General features: G+C 45.2%; 1 protein-coding gene across 2 annotated transcripts in view; it reads left to right on the forward strand.

The window, feature by feature from the left end:
* The first annotated feature begins 2,687 nt into the window (after positions 1-2,687).
* PLD1 (phospholipase D1, phosphatidylcholine-specific) overlaps positions 2,688-17,973 on the forward strand; it is a 39,444-nt gene continuing 24,158 nt past the window's right edge. For both annotated transcript variants that reach the window (XM_009079990.1, XM_009079991.1), the window contains exons 1-10: positions 2,688-2,841; positions 3,136-3,281; positions 3,570-3,715; positions 4,541-4,649; positions 6,152-6,217; positions 11,921-11,979; positions 12,476-12,568; positions 14,977-15,129; positions 15,874-16,023; positions 16,876-16,959. In XM_009079990.1, the coding sequence (XP_009078238.1) occupies positions 2,688-2,841; positions 3,136-3,281; positions 3,570-3,715; positions 4,541-4,649; positions 6,152-6,217; positions 11,921-11,979; positions 12,476-12,568; positions 14,977-15,129; positions 15,874-16,023; positions 16,876-16,959 (1,160 nt within the window). The remainder of the gene's footprint in view (positions 2,842-3,135; positions 3,282-3,569; positions 3,716-4,540; positions 4,650-6,151; positions 6,218-11,920; positions 11,980-12,475; positions 12,569-14,976; positions 15,130-15,873; positions 16,024-16,875; positions 16,960-17,973) is intronic.

Consider the following 17,973-nt stretch of genomic DNA (forward strand, 5'->3'; position numbering starts at 1 on the left):
GCTGTAGGGACATGGGCTGAGCAGGGCAGTGGGTAACATCAGTGGGGTGAGAACAGTTTGAAACTGAAACAAAATAAAATATAATAATGATTGTAGTGAAAGGGAGGGAGAGAGAAAGAGGGGAATAACACCCGAGGGAAACAAGTGGTGCAGAACACAATAATTGCTCACTACTAGCTGACTGATGCCCAACCTGTCCCCCAGCAGTGGTTAGCCCTTTCCAGGGCAGTGGGTAACATCAGTGGGGTGAGAACAGTTTGAAACTGAAACAAAATAAAATATAATAATGATTGTAGTGAAAGGGAGGGAGAGAGAAAGAGGGGAATAACACCCGAGGGAAACAAGTGGTGCAGAACACAATAATTGCTCACTACTAGCTGACTGATGCCCAACCTGTCCCCCAGCAGTGGTTAGCCCTTTCCAGCCAACTCCCCCAGTATATACACTGGGCATGATGTTCTGTGGAATGAAACATCCCTTTGGACAATTTGGGTCAGCTGTGCTGGCCATGCTGCCCCACAGCTTCTTTTGTACCTCATTGTCAGAGCAAGAGAAACTGGGATGTCCTTGACTTAGGGTAAGCAGTACTCAGCAACAACTAAACATCAGTGTGTTATCAGTCTTCTTATCCTAAATACAAAACACAGCATTGTACCAGCTAGTAAGGAAAAAAACCAACTCTATCCCAGCTAAAACCAGGACATAGTCCCACAGTTCAGTGTGTTACCAGGGAAAGAGGAACATAGAAAAAAAATTTGTATTTGAATTCTTCAGGTAGATCTCCTGAAGTGACACACCAGCTCAGCAGGCCCCTGGTCTGGTCCTAAAGCCTTCTGTGTTGTGGTGGCATTCCTTGCTGCTGGTGGAAGGTGACAGAGCCACCAAGACCCTCACTCCCAAGATAAAGCTGTTGGTTCTGCATCTGCTTTGGTATAAGAGAAGAGATTGACATAGCTTTTCTTGATTCAAGTCTTTGTGCAAATGGATCTAATTTTTTTCCTGAAGGCATCTGATTTTAACATGTTTGGGGACTTACATATCAGCCTTACGTAGTAATAAAATTATGCACTTGTTTCAAGAGGAAACTATAATAAAGAACGTTCTTTCAAAAGCAACTAAGAACATGATTGATTAAAAATGTTAAATTATTTCCAAATTACAGCAAGGCCAGCTCTTGCAATGGAGCTTACTCAACAATAATCGCCCAGTGTTCTTTGCAGAATTTAACACCAGAAATGTCACTTAAAAAGAAAAGAAAATCATTCTTTAACAATGTAAAAGCTTCCATGAGTATAAATGGGGATCCTTGTATTGGCGTCTGTAAAATACTGCCAGTTTGTCCTGTCCATTTTTTTCAGTGTAGCTGTTGAGCTGTGACATTTATTGCAGAGCAGGACAAAGATTGAAGGGACTTTTTTATCAGAGATGCCCAGGAGCTGGAGCTTGGCTGCGTGCAGGGACAGCAGGCAGCTCCACAGCCCCACGGCATGTTGCACAGCCTGGAGGAGGAGGAGGAGGAGGAAGAGGAAGAGGGTTTGCAAATACAAGCACAAACTTGTACAAGTATCAGTGGACATGCCTCATATATTGATTTATTTTTGTTTCCTCATTTTTTATCTCCTCCATTCCCTGTTTTTGTCCTGACTCAGGCTCCTGGCACGGATGGGTGGGAATGAAGGTGGGAAGTGCTGTAGTCATCAGTGCCTAAACACCTCCAAATGCCACTGCTTGAGCTCCCTGAGCAGGCAGCAGCCTTCCCACTGCCCTGCATTGTGAAGGAGTGGTGGGGCTGGTCCCCTGCAGCCACCTGGGCTACTGGAGGGATGCAAGCACCCCAGAGGACTTTTGGAGGGGTGAACACAAGGACAAACTGCAGCATCCATCTGCGTTGCTCCTAGGCTTTCTGTGGGCATCAGGGTGACCCTGACCCTGCTCTGCTCCCCAGAGAGGAACCTTTACAGCTGTAACTTTTGAGCCTGCTGAGAGGATGGAGCTGTGGGAGAGCACAAGACACACAGATACCACAGGCAATTGTGTAAGGTGCATAGAAATAGAGGAAACCTTGATAATGCCAGGAGTTTGTATCACTAGTTCAATCAAAGGAAGGACACATAACAAAAACGCCTCCTGATTTTCTGAGTGAGCTTTTTCTCCATGCAGCCTGACCTGGGAAACATAGCACCGTGTGAATTAAGTCTGGGATTTGGCCAGGCATTAATATGGTTTGTGCTTTTTCTGGTCCCTCATCATTACAGAGATAGATGAGATGATCAGGCGAGTTGATGGAGAAGCTTCCTTGCTTTCCCTTTGTTATCCTAAAACACAAGCAACTCCTTTCAGGTTTTTGTAGCTGGAAAGTGAAATGCTCCATATTTTCCATTCTAAAGTACAACCAGAGTGTATGAATCCTGTGGACACTGGCATTGGGGGGAATCTTCCCTTGTAGCCTGAATCTACCTGTGCTTTTTTTGCAGGACAGTGGTTTCCTGTAGCTGTAGGGCTTGGACACTTGGCATCGGGTGTGTAGGTGGAGGTTGTTGGGATGAATCTGGGTAAGGGGCTGGAGGGATGAGGAGGCCACTGCTGCTAGGGGGTTCCCTTGACCTCCTTGTGCTAAGGTGTTGCATAACAGCCCTGCCTGTCCCTGCTCCCCAGCGCCCCGTGGCTCCAGAGCACAGGGCTCTGAGATGTCTCTGAGAGATGAAAGTGATGCAGCTACATTGACGCTGAAGAAGATCGCTGCAGACATGAGTAACATCATCGAGAGCCTGGACACCAGGGAGCTCCACATCGAGGGGGAGGAGGTGGACTCAGACGTGCTAAATGACCCAAAGGGCACCGGTGAGTTGATGCCTGTGTGTTCTCACCCCATGTCCTGCCTGGATTTAGTAATCTGTTGACAGATAGGGTACTGCCTCAGGGGTTTTGCCTAGTCTTTGACTCTGGTTTTGGACCAGGAGGCTCTTTCAAGTCAAATCCCTTGTGGGAAAGCTTGTCTTCGTGCTCTTTTCAATAAAACTTGGTATATTTTGGTGGAATTAACACTGCCATGTAAACACTCCTGTGTCAAAGTATTGCAGCTGTCTGCTGGCTTTCCTGCTCTCGTTGATTGTTGCAAGGCTGTTGAGCTAACAGAGTTTGTGTTCCTTCCAGCGTGCATTTCCTTCTCTGCCATCTATCACACCCGTGGGTTCAAGGAGCCAGGCACACAGACATACCTCACGGGATGTCCTGTCCGAGTGCGTGTGTTGGAAGTTGAACGCTTTACTTCCACTAAGAAGGTCAGAACTTCCAAAAATTTCATTTAGTTTCTGTAGAACTGTATTAAAATGCTGTTTGTGGGTTGATTTTGTCTCTGCTTGTTCATGGGCTGAGGGAGCTGCAATGCCTGTGTCTCAGAAAACGCTTAAGAGAGAAGGTTAGCTATTTGTTTATAAAATTTAATAAAGGAGAACAAGAAATCACGAGACAGAATAATCCTTAAATAAATTGAATTAGTACTCTTTAGATGAGCAGCCATAGGAAAAGGACTTATTTCACAGCTGCATCCCTTGTGGTGTTCTCTGCAGGTACCAAGCCCCAATGTTTACACTATCGAGCTGACCCATGGAGAGTTCACCTGGCAGGTGAAAAGGAAGTTCAAACACTTCCAGGAGTTTCACAGGGAGCTGCTGAGGTACAAAGCCTTCGTGCGCATCCCTATCCCTACCAGGAGGTGAGTGTGCAGCCTGCAGACACAGTGGGCTTGGGGAGGATGTGAACTTTTCTCTTCTGTTTGATTTCACCAATCCCATTTACTTTGCTGTAAGGAGGAGAAGGCAGAAGAATTCAGTGTCTATAAATATTTAGCAGCTATAGTAGAAAATATTTGATCTGTGTTTTTAACAGCTATAATCTAAGTGATGCAAACATCTCTCTGCTGACGCAGAAAACAATGTCTCCCAGGTCATCAGCTTTTGAGCTGGATTTGCCTTGAACTTGGGGAAGGGTTATGCTAATGCTATTGGAAATTGTTGGTGCACTGTGGCTTTCTAACAGCATGGGCTGGATGTGGGAGGTATAGGGGCCCCTGCCATGGATGGTTATCCCTGTCCCAGCTGGCCTTGGTGCTCAAGGTGTCTGGAAACATAAAGCGAAAGAGAAAAGAAGTGGAAAGAGAAGTGCTCTAGGTCAGGAAGAGCCTCCTGGTGTGGAGAAATGTTGGGAGATGATAGGAAAGGTGAAGTTACAAGGGTTTAAGAACTGGAGGAACATAATGCCAGAAAAATAGGGTGTAGATTCCAGTTCCTTACAAGGGCAAAAGGTGACCCTCAAAAATCAAACTCTGACATCTGTGTTGTGTTTTGCTTATGAACCAGTTGGAGCACGCTGACTTCTTAAATGAATCAACATTTGCCTTTTTTCTTGCTATCCTGCCCACCCATCTCAGTTTTTAAGAGCTTGGATAGGAAAAATAAAAGCATTGCAGAAAGAGGGTTATGTATTGCAGCACACACTCGCGGCGCTGAGACTTGATGTTGGGGTTTGTTTTTCCTTCCAGTCACACAGTGAGAAGACAATCCATCAAAAGGGGAGAACAGAGGCAGATGCCGAGTCTGCCGCACACTGCGGAGAGCACAGTGCGGGAGGAGCATTTCTCTAGCAGGAGGGTAAGCACCCTGCTCAGTTTGGGGGCCAGAGGGAAGCTCTGGGGTGACTGCTGAGGTGCAGAGATGCCGGGCAGGTTGCTAGCAAAGCCACATGCTATCAAACCCCTTGTTTGCTACGATTAAAGTATTTTGTTGGACAAACTTAGGCTTTGACAAGTCCAGTTTTAATGTCAAATTCTCCTCTGTGCAGTGATGAGGATGCTTCTCCCAGGGTTCATACAGGCAAGTTTTCCTCTGCAGCTGAGGAGAACCACGATGCTGGTAGTGGTGGTTCCCCTCCTCCCACCTGCTCCAATTTAAAGATAGAAGAAGTAGTTCACAGCCTCAAGTTGTGTGATGGAGGCAACCCCACGGCCATCAAAATCTGAGAGATTTCAGTCCTGTCCCCTCTGAAAAAGGAGATGACAGTCAAGCTCTCAATGCCAACATGGGTAATTTTAGCTGAGGTACACGTGTTCTGTGTAACTTCATCAGATGTTAACAGATGGGCCCTTCCATGGAGAGGGTGGATGTCTTCCTACCTCTTCGTTGCAGCTTTGCTGTTTGCACGGGGGGAAAAAAAAAGAGTCTATAAAAACCCATGCTTGTTCAGGCTGTGCTCATTCTCTTTTTGCTGCTCCCTCCCTCCCTACCAGGGCTTTCAGCTGCTGAAGCTTCAAGGCCCAAAAGATTGTATCTCATAGCTGTGCTGTGCAGATAACCCTCCCCACTGTGCATGGCTTCACTGATGTATGTGAAATTTCAAGGCAGTGATGTTGGTTTAAAAGAGGAAGAAAAATGTTTTCTAGATCTGTTTTTTCTTGGTTTCTTTGTGGGAATCCCACTGCTCTCACCATGGGGATGTACATCCCCACTGCCCATCTGGGGAGCTCAGTGCTGTGGTGTCAGTGCTGAGGTCAAAGGTCCCAGTGGCATTTGTTTCTTTTCAGTTTGTTTTGTGTCCTGCATGGACAGTTTAATCTGCTCTCTGCCCAATTACTCTGAGGATGGGAAGAGATTATCTTTCCCATAATGGTGTCTTCTCTTCTCCTCTCCCAGCCACTGCCATCTCCATGGCTTTGGGACAAGTCAGCATGGTCACTGTGTTCCTCACCCCGTGAGCCTGGTGTTTTGGTGAAATGGGCTCTCTCAGTTGCCTCTGAGGCTGTTTTCTCACAAAGCTAATTTGTGGGGGGTCAGAAATAGCGGGTTTTGTATTTAAAATTGTTCTGACACAGGCTCAAGTCAAGAAAGTTGACCTCCACAGTGACAGTGCCAGGGAACAGGTCTGCTGGTAGAAGGTACAAACACAGGTGTGTGAACAGTAAACAACCTGTGACCAAACTGTTTATGATGCTGAGCTATAATACCCCATGATCACATAATAATGCATTTATTTATCCACTCACACCAAAAAACATGTCTGATTTCTTGATTGCTTCCTAATGCCAAACAGTTGGATTGCAGGAACTTTCAAGAAAAACCTCCACATCCTATCTAAAGTTTCAACATTTTAATTGTAGAAACAGCTGGAAGATTACTTGACAAGTATCCTGAAAATGCCACTGTACAGGAACTACCACGGAACAGTAAGTAGAAATCAGTTTGCTTACCTAAAGAATATTCACTTTACAAATGCTGAATTCATTGGAAGAAGACTTGCATCTTATGCAAGATGCATTTTGAAGCCACTTTGCAAGCATTTTGGCTTAGCTGATTTCTCCAACAGGGATGTAATATGATTAAAACCAAAGGAGGAGAGTGAATGGCTCAGTCTTGGAGGTCACTGGTGTTACACAGTGATAACCTCCTCAAGGTAGTCCAGTCTAGGCAACTGGTTGTACATGTATGATGTAGCATGTTCTGTTTAATTCTGCAAAGTGTTTCAGATGATAAGCTTATGTTTTAAATATTTAAGCAATCAGAGTTCAAACCATATTTGTGGTACTCCTTCAGTCTGGGCTTTGTGTGTGGTCCTGGGTGCAAATTTGTCTCAGGTTCCTATTCTGTGCAGTTTCGCTGGTCATTGGTGATGTTGAGTTTGTGTGTGTGATACTCATTCACCTCTGCAGGTAATTTGGCAGCTCCAAAGGGAGATGGTAGTTGGCTTATTTCCCCAAGTCAGTAGTCCTTTTGAAGTGAGGAGAGATGTCAAATCCAGCTTCAGGCCTATTTTAAGCAAAAATATTTCTTTTGAAACCCATCCTCAAATGTTTCTGCGGTAGTCCTCACCTGTCAGCTGCAGCTGTAACATCTCCTGGGGATGGTAATTTATTTCCCCTTTTTTTGGCTGCATAATGACTGTGTTACTCTGTCTTTTGTATTATCAGCAAAATCTGATTCACGCTCTGAGTAGCTGCAGAGCTTAGTGACATTTCTGAGCAAAGGGTGGTACCTGGAAACACTTGTTTTTCAAACAAGCCAGAAATACAGCCTGAACTTAGGGTTTCTGTAGCAGCCAGTTCTTTTCTTCCACTTTTGTTGTTGTTGTTGGCAGATATTCTTCTTTTCTGCAAGATTTCGGTTGCATAGAGATGTTGGGCAGCTTGTAGATGGATGTCATGCCCAAAATCTGTGTGTGCTCAATTGCAGTGCTCAGTGTGTTGTGCACTGCTTGTTATATGTGTCAAAGTGCCCGTTGGGGTTGGTCGTTGTGGTTTGGATGGCAAGAAATCTTCAGATTCAGTTTGAGGGATCTGTATTCCTTAGAGTGCTTTTTTTAGGTACAGGCTGTGGAGCTGAAGTCCAGTGCAGTCAAGAGCTGTGTTAGTCTGCGTGTGGAAAGACTCATCTTTTGTTCTAATAGCAAGATCGGGATAACTTGGCAATTTTGATCAGCAGCATATGCAGAGCGGGGGAGAGTTATTTTACAGTGTGGATCCATCTTGTCACTTTTAGGCAGGCATTGCTTTATTCAAATATTTTGGAGCATTTCTGCTCATGTAAGAACGTGGGTGATCCTTTGGCCAGGCTGTGGTTCGAGGCAGGCTGCCGTGGTGGGGCCAGGTGAGGAGACAAGCAGTCCTGCCTTGCCCAGGCAGCTGTGGGGTGCTCCTCTCCTCCTGTGCTGAATCGCCCTTCTGTCCCCAGCCCCCAGAGCCAGATGTCACTTTGCACATAAATTCTCAGCTTATTGTTGGCTTTCACTGGATTTGGCTGCAGTGAAGCATTCAGTGAGGACTTTGCTGCTAATGATGGCGTGCGGATCCTGCAGGCGATGGCTGGGAGAAAGCACAGGGAGAAAAGTGCTTCCTTTAAAATAAACACCAAAACAACCCCCACCATTCTCAAACTAGAGACTAAAGTGAAGATTTCTGGCACTCTACTTGGAACTGTTTTGTCCTCCTGAGAACAAAATAAGAGCTTTGCTCTTCCTGTGGCTGAGAAGTCTTTTGTCTGGTCACTGACAAATAGTGTAACTGTCTTAATCTTGGAGTACATTTTGACTCCTCTGTGTTCCTCACATCAAATCCATACACTAGAATTTTTTTAAAATGCTAAACTCTTTGTAAAGTCAGACATGGAGTTGCAATGACAAGTTTGATGTAACCCTTGGTCCGTGTGAAGGGCCTGCTTGGCTCAATTGCGTCTCTAAGGAGATGTTTTTTACATCTGAGCTGCACAATTTAATGAATTAGCTTTTTTTACTTGTTTTATTTTGCATTTGTGGTTAATTTATTACTTGTCAGTGAGAACAAAATACTTTATACACTGTCTGGAGGATGTGCCATGCACTAGGACTGTTGAGCCTGCAAGTCAAGCTTGTAGTGGTTTTGCAGACCTAAAGCCTCTGGTGGGTTGAGGATCAGGTCCATGGGGACCACATGGCATTGTAGAGGTTGTACATCCTCTAGCTTTTCATCTATGCTTTTTTAAAATTTTAGTTATGTGATGTATGATTAAATCTCAAGTCTTCTAGTCCTTTCCAAACCCTTTTATAGGACTTCTGGGCTGATGAGCTTCAACACAATTACCATTAAAATGGACATTGTGGGAATCTGTGTGTTAATTGTCCACACTTTTTACTTGAAAATGGAAGTTGGAGGAATATAGCCCCCAAAATATTAGGGCTTGATTGGATTCCAGATAAAAATCTATTAATTGGACCTTTGCATTTTTTTTGTATGAGCTGCAATAGTTGAAAGATGCCTAAAAAAAATAGAAAATTAGATTTGTTTTAACTGGAGTGTGTGTCTGCAACATTTTGCATGAGCTTGAGTGAGTGTAAAAGCCTCATCTTTAGTGAAAGCAGTGCAGTGTACAGCTGAGGTATGTGAGTGGCTGTTTGTTTGCCTCTGATATGGCACTTGGATTTACAAACCTCTGCGAAGGTCCCTGCCCAACCCTTCGGTATTTTTAGTTATTGCACTTGAAATACAGCACATTTAGTTTTGGGGTTTTTTTTCAATTTTGGTTAGTATAAGCCATTTTTTTGTGTAAGAAATTTTACTGAATGTATTATTCTGTAGAGTGTGTAATTCCATTTATTGCTAGCTACCAGTGCTAATTAGTTCTTTATAGGGTTTTTAACCCACTAAATTAAGAACAAGAGTCGAAATGAAACCCCAGCATGGAGCTGCTGAATTCTTTCTGAAATGCAGATGCTTTATGAAATTTTTACTTACATACATCATGTATGCTCAACATTGCTGGCAGAACAGGATGGTTTAGAGCCATGGTTCACGCACCTTGCAGCTGGTTCTCCACCTTTCATAGCCTGTCCTTCTGCAGCTGATGCTCCCGTCTGGGTGTGTATTTTCCTTTTTATTGCTACAACAATGTCATTGAAGCTGCATTCTCTAGGCCTGTATCTCATGCTTAAAACATTCTGCTGCAGATCTCTCTGAAACCAGAGCAGGGTGCCAGCTCCTGGGGAGGCAGCTGGGCAGTGCAGGAATTCCGATGTGACGGAGATGAAAGTGCTTGGCTGCTCTTCCTGCCCCTCTCAGTCTCTCTGTGAACGATGAGCACCTCGGGTGAAAGGCACTGGAACAGTAAAAATAGCCAGTGCAGCAATAATCAAAACAATAAATCATTCCATCAGATATTTTGCACTGCACTGAGGAATTTTCTTTCTATCTGGAGGAATTTATTTAAGGGCTGTTTTTTTGATCAACATGTTGGATGGGCTCCTGTTGCCGTCACTGCCAATGCGAAGACTCCTTGGCTGAAGAGAAGGTTGCTGTGCTGCCAGACAATCTTTCTTTCTTTTTTAGGTAGTGATAGTTCTCTTTCTGCAAGTAATTTTTTCCTCCTGGTTTTCCTTTTTGCTTCTTTGAGGACAATTATTCCTCTGCATGCAGTGCTCCTCAAATTGCTGCCAGCCTTCTGGTCCCAGCCAGCATTTTCAAAGGGGTTTGACATTCATATGCTTTTTTTGTGTGTCTGCCTGCTGTGAGAGAGATGTCTGGGGTTCTGATTTGTCCAATGAGGAATGCCAGCCATTTTCTGAAGAAATTAAAATGGGATCCAGGCAAAGAGCAGGCCTGAGATTTCACTTGGGACCTCTGATAAGGACTTGTAGGGTACCCTGGGTTTTCAGGGGCTTCCCACCCTGCTCTGAGTGTCGCTGCAGAAACAGCTGAAATGTTTGTAGGTCACACCTGGTGTTTTTCCAGAACACATAGGGAGAGCAAAGATAACAAATAGCGGGTAAAAGTATGGAATAACTTGTTCTAACCAATTTCTGAGAACAGGCTGAAATCACCCAAAAATGAGAGCATTACATTTGCCTCTACAGAATAGAGATTACTTTATGTCCTTGAGCTACTCAGAGGAAAACAACAGTGTCTTTTGTTCTCCTCCATGGCCTTATTGATATGAGACTTTTGGGAAGGTCCCAGGAACAGCAGAGCATGAGGAGGTAGAAGGGTCTTCTGTCCTGCTGCTGTTTCTGTGTGAATAAGTGATGGTATTGGGAAGGGAGCCTGAGCTGGCCTCACCATAATGGCAAGATAGACTTTTGCCCCAAACTTACTGATCCTTAGTGTCTGAAAATGTCCCCAAGACTTAGGGGTCCACCCATGTCATTCTTGTGCAACATTAGATTTTGCCGATGAGGGCCCTGAGGCTGGTTCGCCAAAGAGCAGGTGATGGTGGCCACCTTGGAGGGGAACTCTTCTTGGGTGCTGGCACCAGAGCTGCTGTGGGGCATGGGTGGGCATGGCCTGAAGCTGGCTCTGAGGCTGCCTCCTGTCCTGACTGCAGTCAGGAGCATAGGCTGAGCTCTCACTGCAGTCCCAGCAGACTTTGTTGCCAAAAACGTGCGGTTAGAGGGTTCCCTCTGGCTTGTTGCCTGGCCAAAGGGGACAGCAATGTCTTCCTTCACCCTGCCTTCAGCACCTTCCTGCACTTGGACAGCTTTATGTGATAATAAATAAAACTGCCTGGGTGTAGACAAACCTCTGCTGTGCAAGGCAGCTCCTTCTCAGGGCTGTTCCTTCCAAAGCCCTGTCCTGCATGGGATGCCCAGGGCAGGTGTTTCTCACTGCTAATGGGGCCCTGGGCTTGTAACCAGCAGACTGCCAGGAATGTCCTGCTGTGCCAAGAAAAGCCCGCTTGGTCGAAATTGCCTGGTGTCCTATTTTTAGAGGTGAATGTAATCATGCTGTGCTTTCTCACCGACTTTGCTCGCCGTTACGTTCCTCTGCAGTCCCTGCTGAAGCAGAGAGAGCCACAAGGACAGAGGTTGCTGGATTTTGGGACTTGAATTTGCTCTTCTCCTGCCCCATTGTGGCTTTCCTATAAGTTTTTTGGCTCCTGGGGCCAGATGAGGCAGTGGTGTGTGACCTGCTGTAGTGGTCTTGGAGGATGCTTGTGAGTTGAGGGCCTAAACCCCCATGGGATGTGTGTCCATGGGGTAGGGGACTTAAAGTGAATCGGGTGCTCCTACCTCTGGGCACATGTCATTATTTCCTTTCCAGTTTTCTGTGAGGGTCACTGCAGGGTGGAGAACATTCAGGCAGCCAAGACAAGTTCACACAGACCGCCAGACAGTGTCAAACTGGAGTCCTCACTTCAGCCAGAGATCCAGGAGGGAGGATACTGGTGGGTCCCTATGATACATTTGAGCTTCATTGTCCTGGTTGCCTGAAATGTGTTTTCCAAAGCACATCTAAAATAACCAAACACAAAACCTAACCAAACTACTTTTCTTGGTCTTGAAGATGCTTAAGTGATGGTGGGTATCTTCTGCTCAGGATCTTGTAGGTTCTCTTTATGATTAACCTCAATGAAGCAAAGCGTTTGGATTTCAGAGTATGAAAGATGGGGGAATCTCTTTCTCTTCCCAGATGGAGTTCATTGGAGTAAGCCAGCTGTCATTCATCCACGACCTGGGACCAAAGGGCATGTGAGTTGGGACTTCGTGAATTATGATTCACCAAGAGCACAGCTTTTTTAATAAGTATTGTTCAAGTTATTATCTTTCCTTTCTCACCAGTAACTGACTGCACAATATTTTACCATCCAGATAGAAAAAATTATTACTGTTCAGACAGATATGCTACAATTTGGGGAAATTGTTTTGAGAATGGGCTGCTTTGCAAGATGTGGCTGCAGCTCACGGGCTGATTGGTTTCTCCCCTGCCCTCCTTGCAGCCCATTGACCTGCTTGTTGTTCTGCTTCCTGTGCTACAAACCAGGGCCCTGTGTTTCTTAAATCTGCATTATTTCATTCTGGGGTGGAGTTTTTTTGTCTTTCTTCCAACTTTCTGGGCATGGCACAGGGGCTGCTCAGGCACGGCTAGAGGTGGCAGGAGCCATCTGTGAGCACAGGGGCTGGTGGGGCAGCAAGCAGCGCCAGGTGAGCCATGTCACCCACCCTGATCCTCTTTGTGTCCTTGCAGAGAAGGATTCATCATGAAGCGCTCCGGGGGCCACCGCATCCCTGGCCTGAACTGCTGTGGCCAAGGAAGGATGTGCTACCGCTGGTCCAAAAGGTACTGCTGGGGCAGGTGAAGGTGGGGATGCCATGTGCTCTGCAGGCACACAAAAAAAACACCCCTCATTTGTCTTTTTCTCCTCCCAAAATTCTTACTTTTTTACAAAAGCCATAGATTCAGGTTATGAGGTCCATAGGCTGTTCCCCCCTCACCCTCCTGTGTGGTGGGTTTTTTCTTCTGCTTTGTTGTTCATAGAAGGAACATGTTGCTCTTGAGGAAAATTGGGATTTCCTATGAGCTGGAAGAAATGGCAATACTCCCTGTTCTGTGCCCAGCTTTCCCTGCTGCGGGAGCACTGGTGGCTCTGTGCCTCCAGGAGGGAATGTGTGGCTGATGACTCTGCCCCAGCCAGTTTTCAGCCTGGTTTTCTGAGCTTCCCTTCCTCAATTTGCAAAATGAAAATCAATTAATCGAAACACTCCCTGCACTGCTTCAGGATGGGATTAAATCAGACATGACCTGCAGCAGTAAGGAGCCCTGTTTAGTGCAATGAACCTTGGCATTAAATACATTGCCTTATTAGTGCAGGTACTTAAATCCTGGGGTTTTCATGTGAGTTTTCACAAGCCACCCTGTTCTCATGTCCCTTCCTGCTGGGGACAGACTTAACTACCTGTTCCTGTCCCTTTACCTTCTGTGTTAGATCTTGGTGTTGTCCAGGGCTGGAGCATAGGGAGATGTGTGCTGTGGGGAAGTACATGTGTTACCAGCTAGCATCCAAAAAATACAGGGGATATTTCCTGGAGCATGTCCTTCCCAGCAAATCATTCCTTTTGAAAATCCAAGTAGTCCATATCTGCCCAACAGCAACAATTTCTTGGTTGATAGAGCTTCCCCAAGCATTATCTACCTTTGGATTTTAGCACAGTCCATAGGCTGTCACTAGTTTTAACTTAAACAATTCTGTTTTCCGACAAAACTTTTCTGCATTCTTGTGAGGAGAAGGTCCTAATTTTTTCATAGTCTTTCCAACACTTTTTAATGTAATTTTACAGAAGATCTCTATAATTAATGCACAAGGAGATAAAGACGTGACCTTCCTTCAGGTCAGATCATTAAATTGTCACCAATTCTTTTTCTCTTTTATGGGAGAAAAAAGCCTTTTCCTCTTGATACTCCTCAGTTAACTCTTCCCTGCGTTATGCAGAGCTCAAGCTTTAGTGGGGACAAGTAGCACATTGAGCTCTGATGGATCTCCATTTTCCTTTAGAGCCTAAAAAGGGGGTGGGAGAAGTGTTTGAGTGGCATCATGTATAGAGTAACACAAGAGAGGCACCAAATCCCTGCCACAGCCTGCTGGGACTGACAGCATATGCATCAATTAATAAGCAAATAACAGTAATATTTCCCAGAGAAGATTATTTAAATGAAGGATTTTAGGACATGGAGGAGGACAGTGGGTGATGCTGTGAATGGGCAGAGGCAGGACTACTCAGGCACGTAGGAAAACAGATAGAGGAACACTTGGAAATGTTCCCTGTGGAATGTTTCGGAGAGAAATTACGGGCCAGATAGGGAGGGGAGGTATTTTAGCACCAAGTGAGAGGTGATATCGGGTAACTCAGGGCCCTGAAAGAAAGAAAAACTGATGGAATCTGAACTAGATGAGGAGCTGAGGCTGTTACTAAAGATACAAGAATGAACAGATTTTTGCAGTGTTTTCTGTTGCTTTGTGTGTTCCTGAGTGTGCAGAAGAATGAGGCGAAGGTCTGGTGATGGAGACCTGTGTGGGACAGAGGGGGCTGGTTACCCCAGCTACGCCGCAGGGGAGAAAAATTAGAAGTGCCATTCACAGTAAAAAATGTGGGCTTTTTCCCCCAGAGTTGCCTTCAGGCTACACTATTTATGTAAAACCTGCCGGTCATCTCCAGCATGTGTTTCTAACAGGGTGCCTGTTGCTTGGCAATAAAAGCTTTCCAAAATGCCTCGTTCATGTATTTTGATGGGAGTGAAAGTGATCCTAGCATCAGAATTAATGTTAGAAATGTGAAATAACTCCCATATAGCATCCAAGCTGGATAAAATTCAGGATGGAGGAATCCTTGTTGCATGTCTACCTAGTGCTGGAATGTTTATGACCAGGGAGGTTATCACAGGTTTTGGTAGATAAGGAAACCTCTGTGTTCAAAGACTCCTAAAAAGAAGTTACATAAATAAATCTAGAAGTCCTATACTGAATAAAAACTCATTACCCAAGTTCACTTTTCTGCTCAAGAAAACCATCCCCTGGTGGTAACTCCTGAGAAGAAATTTTACCATTTAGTTGAACACTCTGCTTTCCCTGATAAATGATTAGCACTTGTTTTGACAGAAGCACTTTTCAATTTTATTGGCTTTATTTATGACTGATGGTTTGACTGGCATGGGTGTGAAATCCAGATGACCTAGTTGCTGTGCCCATACAGGTGGCTGGTGGTGAAGGACTCATTCCTGATGTACATGAAGCCTGACTCTGGGGCCATTTCCTTTGTCCTGCTGGTCGATAAGGAATTCAACATCAAGATAGGCCAGAAAGAAACAGAAACTAAATACGGGTTGCAGATTGACAATCTCTCTAGGTAAGAAAACAGACTTTGTTTAGCCCCTTTTAGTTTGCTTTTGCTTTTCTAAGGAGGAATCGATGCTCCTCTCCAGGAGGGGTTAACAAGGCTGATGGCACAGCTCAGCTTCCCGCAGGGCTTGGCCTGGGTGGCTGTTGCTGGTGTGCTCAGACCTGCTGGGGATTTGGCCCTTAATGCTTATCATTTCCGATGTCTTAATGAGGCATTTGGAGCCTAGGCTGCTGTTTGTCCATCTCTGCAGTTATTGCTGGGGCCTGAGGGCATGGTGCATGTTAAGTTGCACAGTCTGGTTTGGCAGCAATTGCTTAGGTCATTTTTTAGGCACTCTGTTCCTTTTATGCTGCAGGTAGGGATGTGTTCTGCATCCCAGCGGAGTATTAACCAAAAGACATGCTAGTGGGCATAAAGAGATACTTAATGTTTTTATGTTAGCTCACTGTATAAATTCATCTCTTAAAAAATACAACATTAGCTGGCTCCAACTCCCAAGTTAAGCTGACGCTATTAATTTAAATCTGGGTATTTTTTTGTCCTTGGCAGTGCAATACTGTTAGTCACTCAGAGCAGCTCAGTGCTGTGTATTCTTTGTGCAAACAAAACAGCAAAGCAAATCTCTTACTTTATGCTTAAATAAAGTATGACTGGTGCAGATGCATTTATCAACGTGAGTAGACAGCGAGGAGCAGCCCAATTAATCTAAGTGGCTTCAGCATCATGCCCTGTGCATCCTCTGTTTTATAGGTCGCTGATTTTGAAGTGTAACAGCTACAGACATGCCCAGTGGTGGAGGCAGGGCATAGACGAGTTCATTCGGAAACACGGCAAGGACTTTCTCACGGAGCATCGCTTCGGCTCCTACGCGGCTGTGCGGGAGAACACACTGGCCAAGTGGTGAGCACTGTGGCAAGGCTGTGAGTGACTCTGTGCTGTGGGTGCTGTTACCTGCACGCACCACACCTGCCTGCATCACCCCAGCCCTGATGGATAGAGCTGGGGGCATTTGGTAGCTGTGGGGACTGATAATTAGAGAAGTTGCAAAAAAATGAGGCTTTCTTCACCAGGAAGGGAATAGCAGTGCTGGTGAAAGGAGCACTCTGCTTCTGTTAGGGCTTTGCGTCACAGCTAATAGCATTTTGCAGCATCAAGTTCCATTCGGATTTGAACGCGTTGGGTATTTGTCATTGTAAGGATAAGAGAATAAAAGAATCAACAAATGCAAATTTGGGTATAGTCTGAGGGTGATTGGGCTTTATGCACACAGCAGTTCCATGAGAAATCCTCTGGTCTGCAGCATTACCTGATTGCACTAATCCATTCCCAGAAGCACCTCAAAAACTGGATTCTAGCTGGAAGCAAACCCTCATAGTGCTCTTGCTGCAGCTCCTGCCTTGCAGCAACCACTGCCTGAGTATATTCCATAAATCAAAGCAAACACCACTCTGCCATCTTTTCCTGAGAGCCAGACCTTGCTTGCACATCAGGCAAAGCCCAGGAATATTGTATGGTTGGCAGAAGTGCCAAGTGGCACTTAAATAGTCTTGTATTGTGCTGTTTCATCAAGCTACTAATAACAGCATGAAATTCTCCCTGTCTGTTGTCCTAATTCTTGAAATTAGGTTTGTGTTTGCTTTTGAGAAGAGGATGTAAATGGCATTAACACAGAACCCCATTGGTCTTCAGCTATGCACTCTGTTTAGTGAAGGGGAGGAAACATAAATCTGCACTCTGTGTTTGCTTTTGCAGGTATGTAAATGCAAAGTGGTACTTTGAAGATGTCGCAAATGCCATGGAAGCTGCGAAGGAAGAAATTTTCATCACAGATTGGTGGTTTGTACTTACGTATTTGGATGTTGACCAGTTGTCTCTCTTGGGATGTTCCTGACAATGCGGCACTGTTCGGAGGCCCTACAGTATGGCAGCTCGCCGTGCAGCCAGATGGTTTGGCAGCACACCCAAACTTCTCCTTGTGTTGTATTCAAAGGCCTTTTCAGGAGGGTTGGCAGCAAAAGCACATGCTGCAAATCAACAGCTTGGTTGTCTCCTTCCACAGAAAGGCCTGAAATTGCATGGAGGCACTACCTGAATTGCAAATGTTGTGGCTTGAGGTGCTCATCAGGAGTGTAAATCACTGCAAACCTGAAGGGCACAAATGTGTTGCAGAGATGCTCAAACACCTCTGACAGTGCTCTTGCCATGGGATCCTGCATGGGACCCTCTTTTCAGCTCCTCCTCACTGACTTGGGAAGCCTCATGTCAGCAATGAGAGCATCTTGGGGGTGTGTGATTTTGGTCTGCTCTTAAATGGACCAGAGGAGAGGGGTCTTGTCACCCTTTCTGAGCTGTGTGGCTGCTGAAGGACCTAGCTCTGCCCACTAAACTAGTGATTCAAAATGTTTTTGCAGTGCTGTAGTTCCTATTTGAGGCAGGAAAAGGATGCTCTCACAGACTTGGGCGGTGTTCCTTGGCTGGGTGCCGACTGTGGCTGCCCATGTCATGTCTTCGTGGAAGTTAATCTGGCTCATAATCTGTGCTCTTTCTCCATCTGTAAAATGAACCTTATGCAGTACCTGTAGGAACTGGGAGAATTAATTCTTAGGTGAAAATTATTATGAGAAAACTACATCCAATGTTAGCATTTACTGGGGTAAACCTGTTTCCTACTGTGACCACAGGTAAACCCAATGCTTTTGAATCCCCACATGCAACATCAGGTGGCAATTTAAGTGCACCATTTTTCAAATCCATTGTCTCTTACTTAATGTTTTATTCAAACAATTGTTGATGTATCATGAAATTCCAGAACTTGGAGTATAAAAACAGAAGCATGTTTTTAGGATGTAG

The sequence above is a fragment of the Acanthisitta chloris genome, unplaced genomic scaffold (assembly GCF_000695815.1).
Source record: "Acanthisitta chloris isolate BGI_N310 unplaced genomic scaffold, ASM69581v1 scaffold23118, whole genome shotgun sequence".
NCBI classification, from domain to species: domain Eukaryota; kingdom Metazoa; phylum Chordata; class Aves; order Passeriformes; family Acanthisittidae; genus Acanthisitta; species Acanthisitta chloris.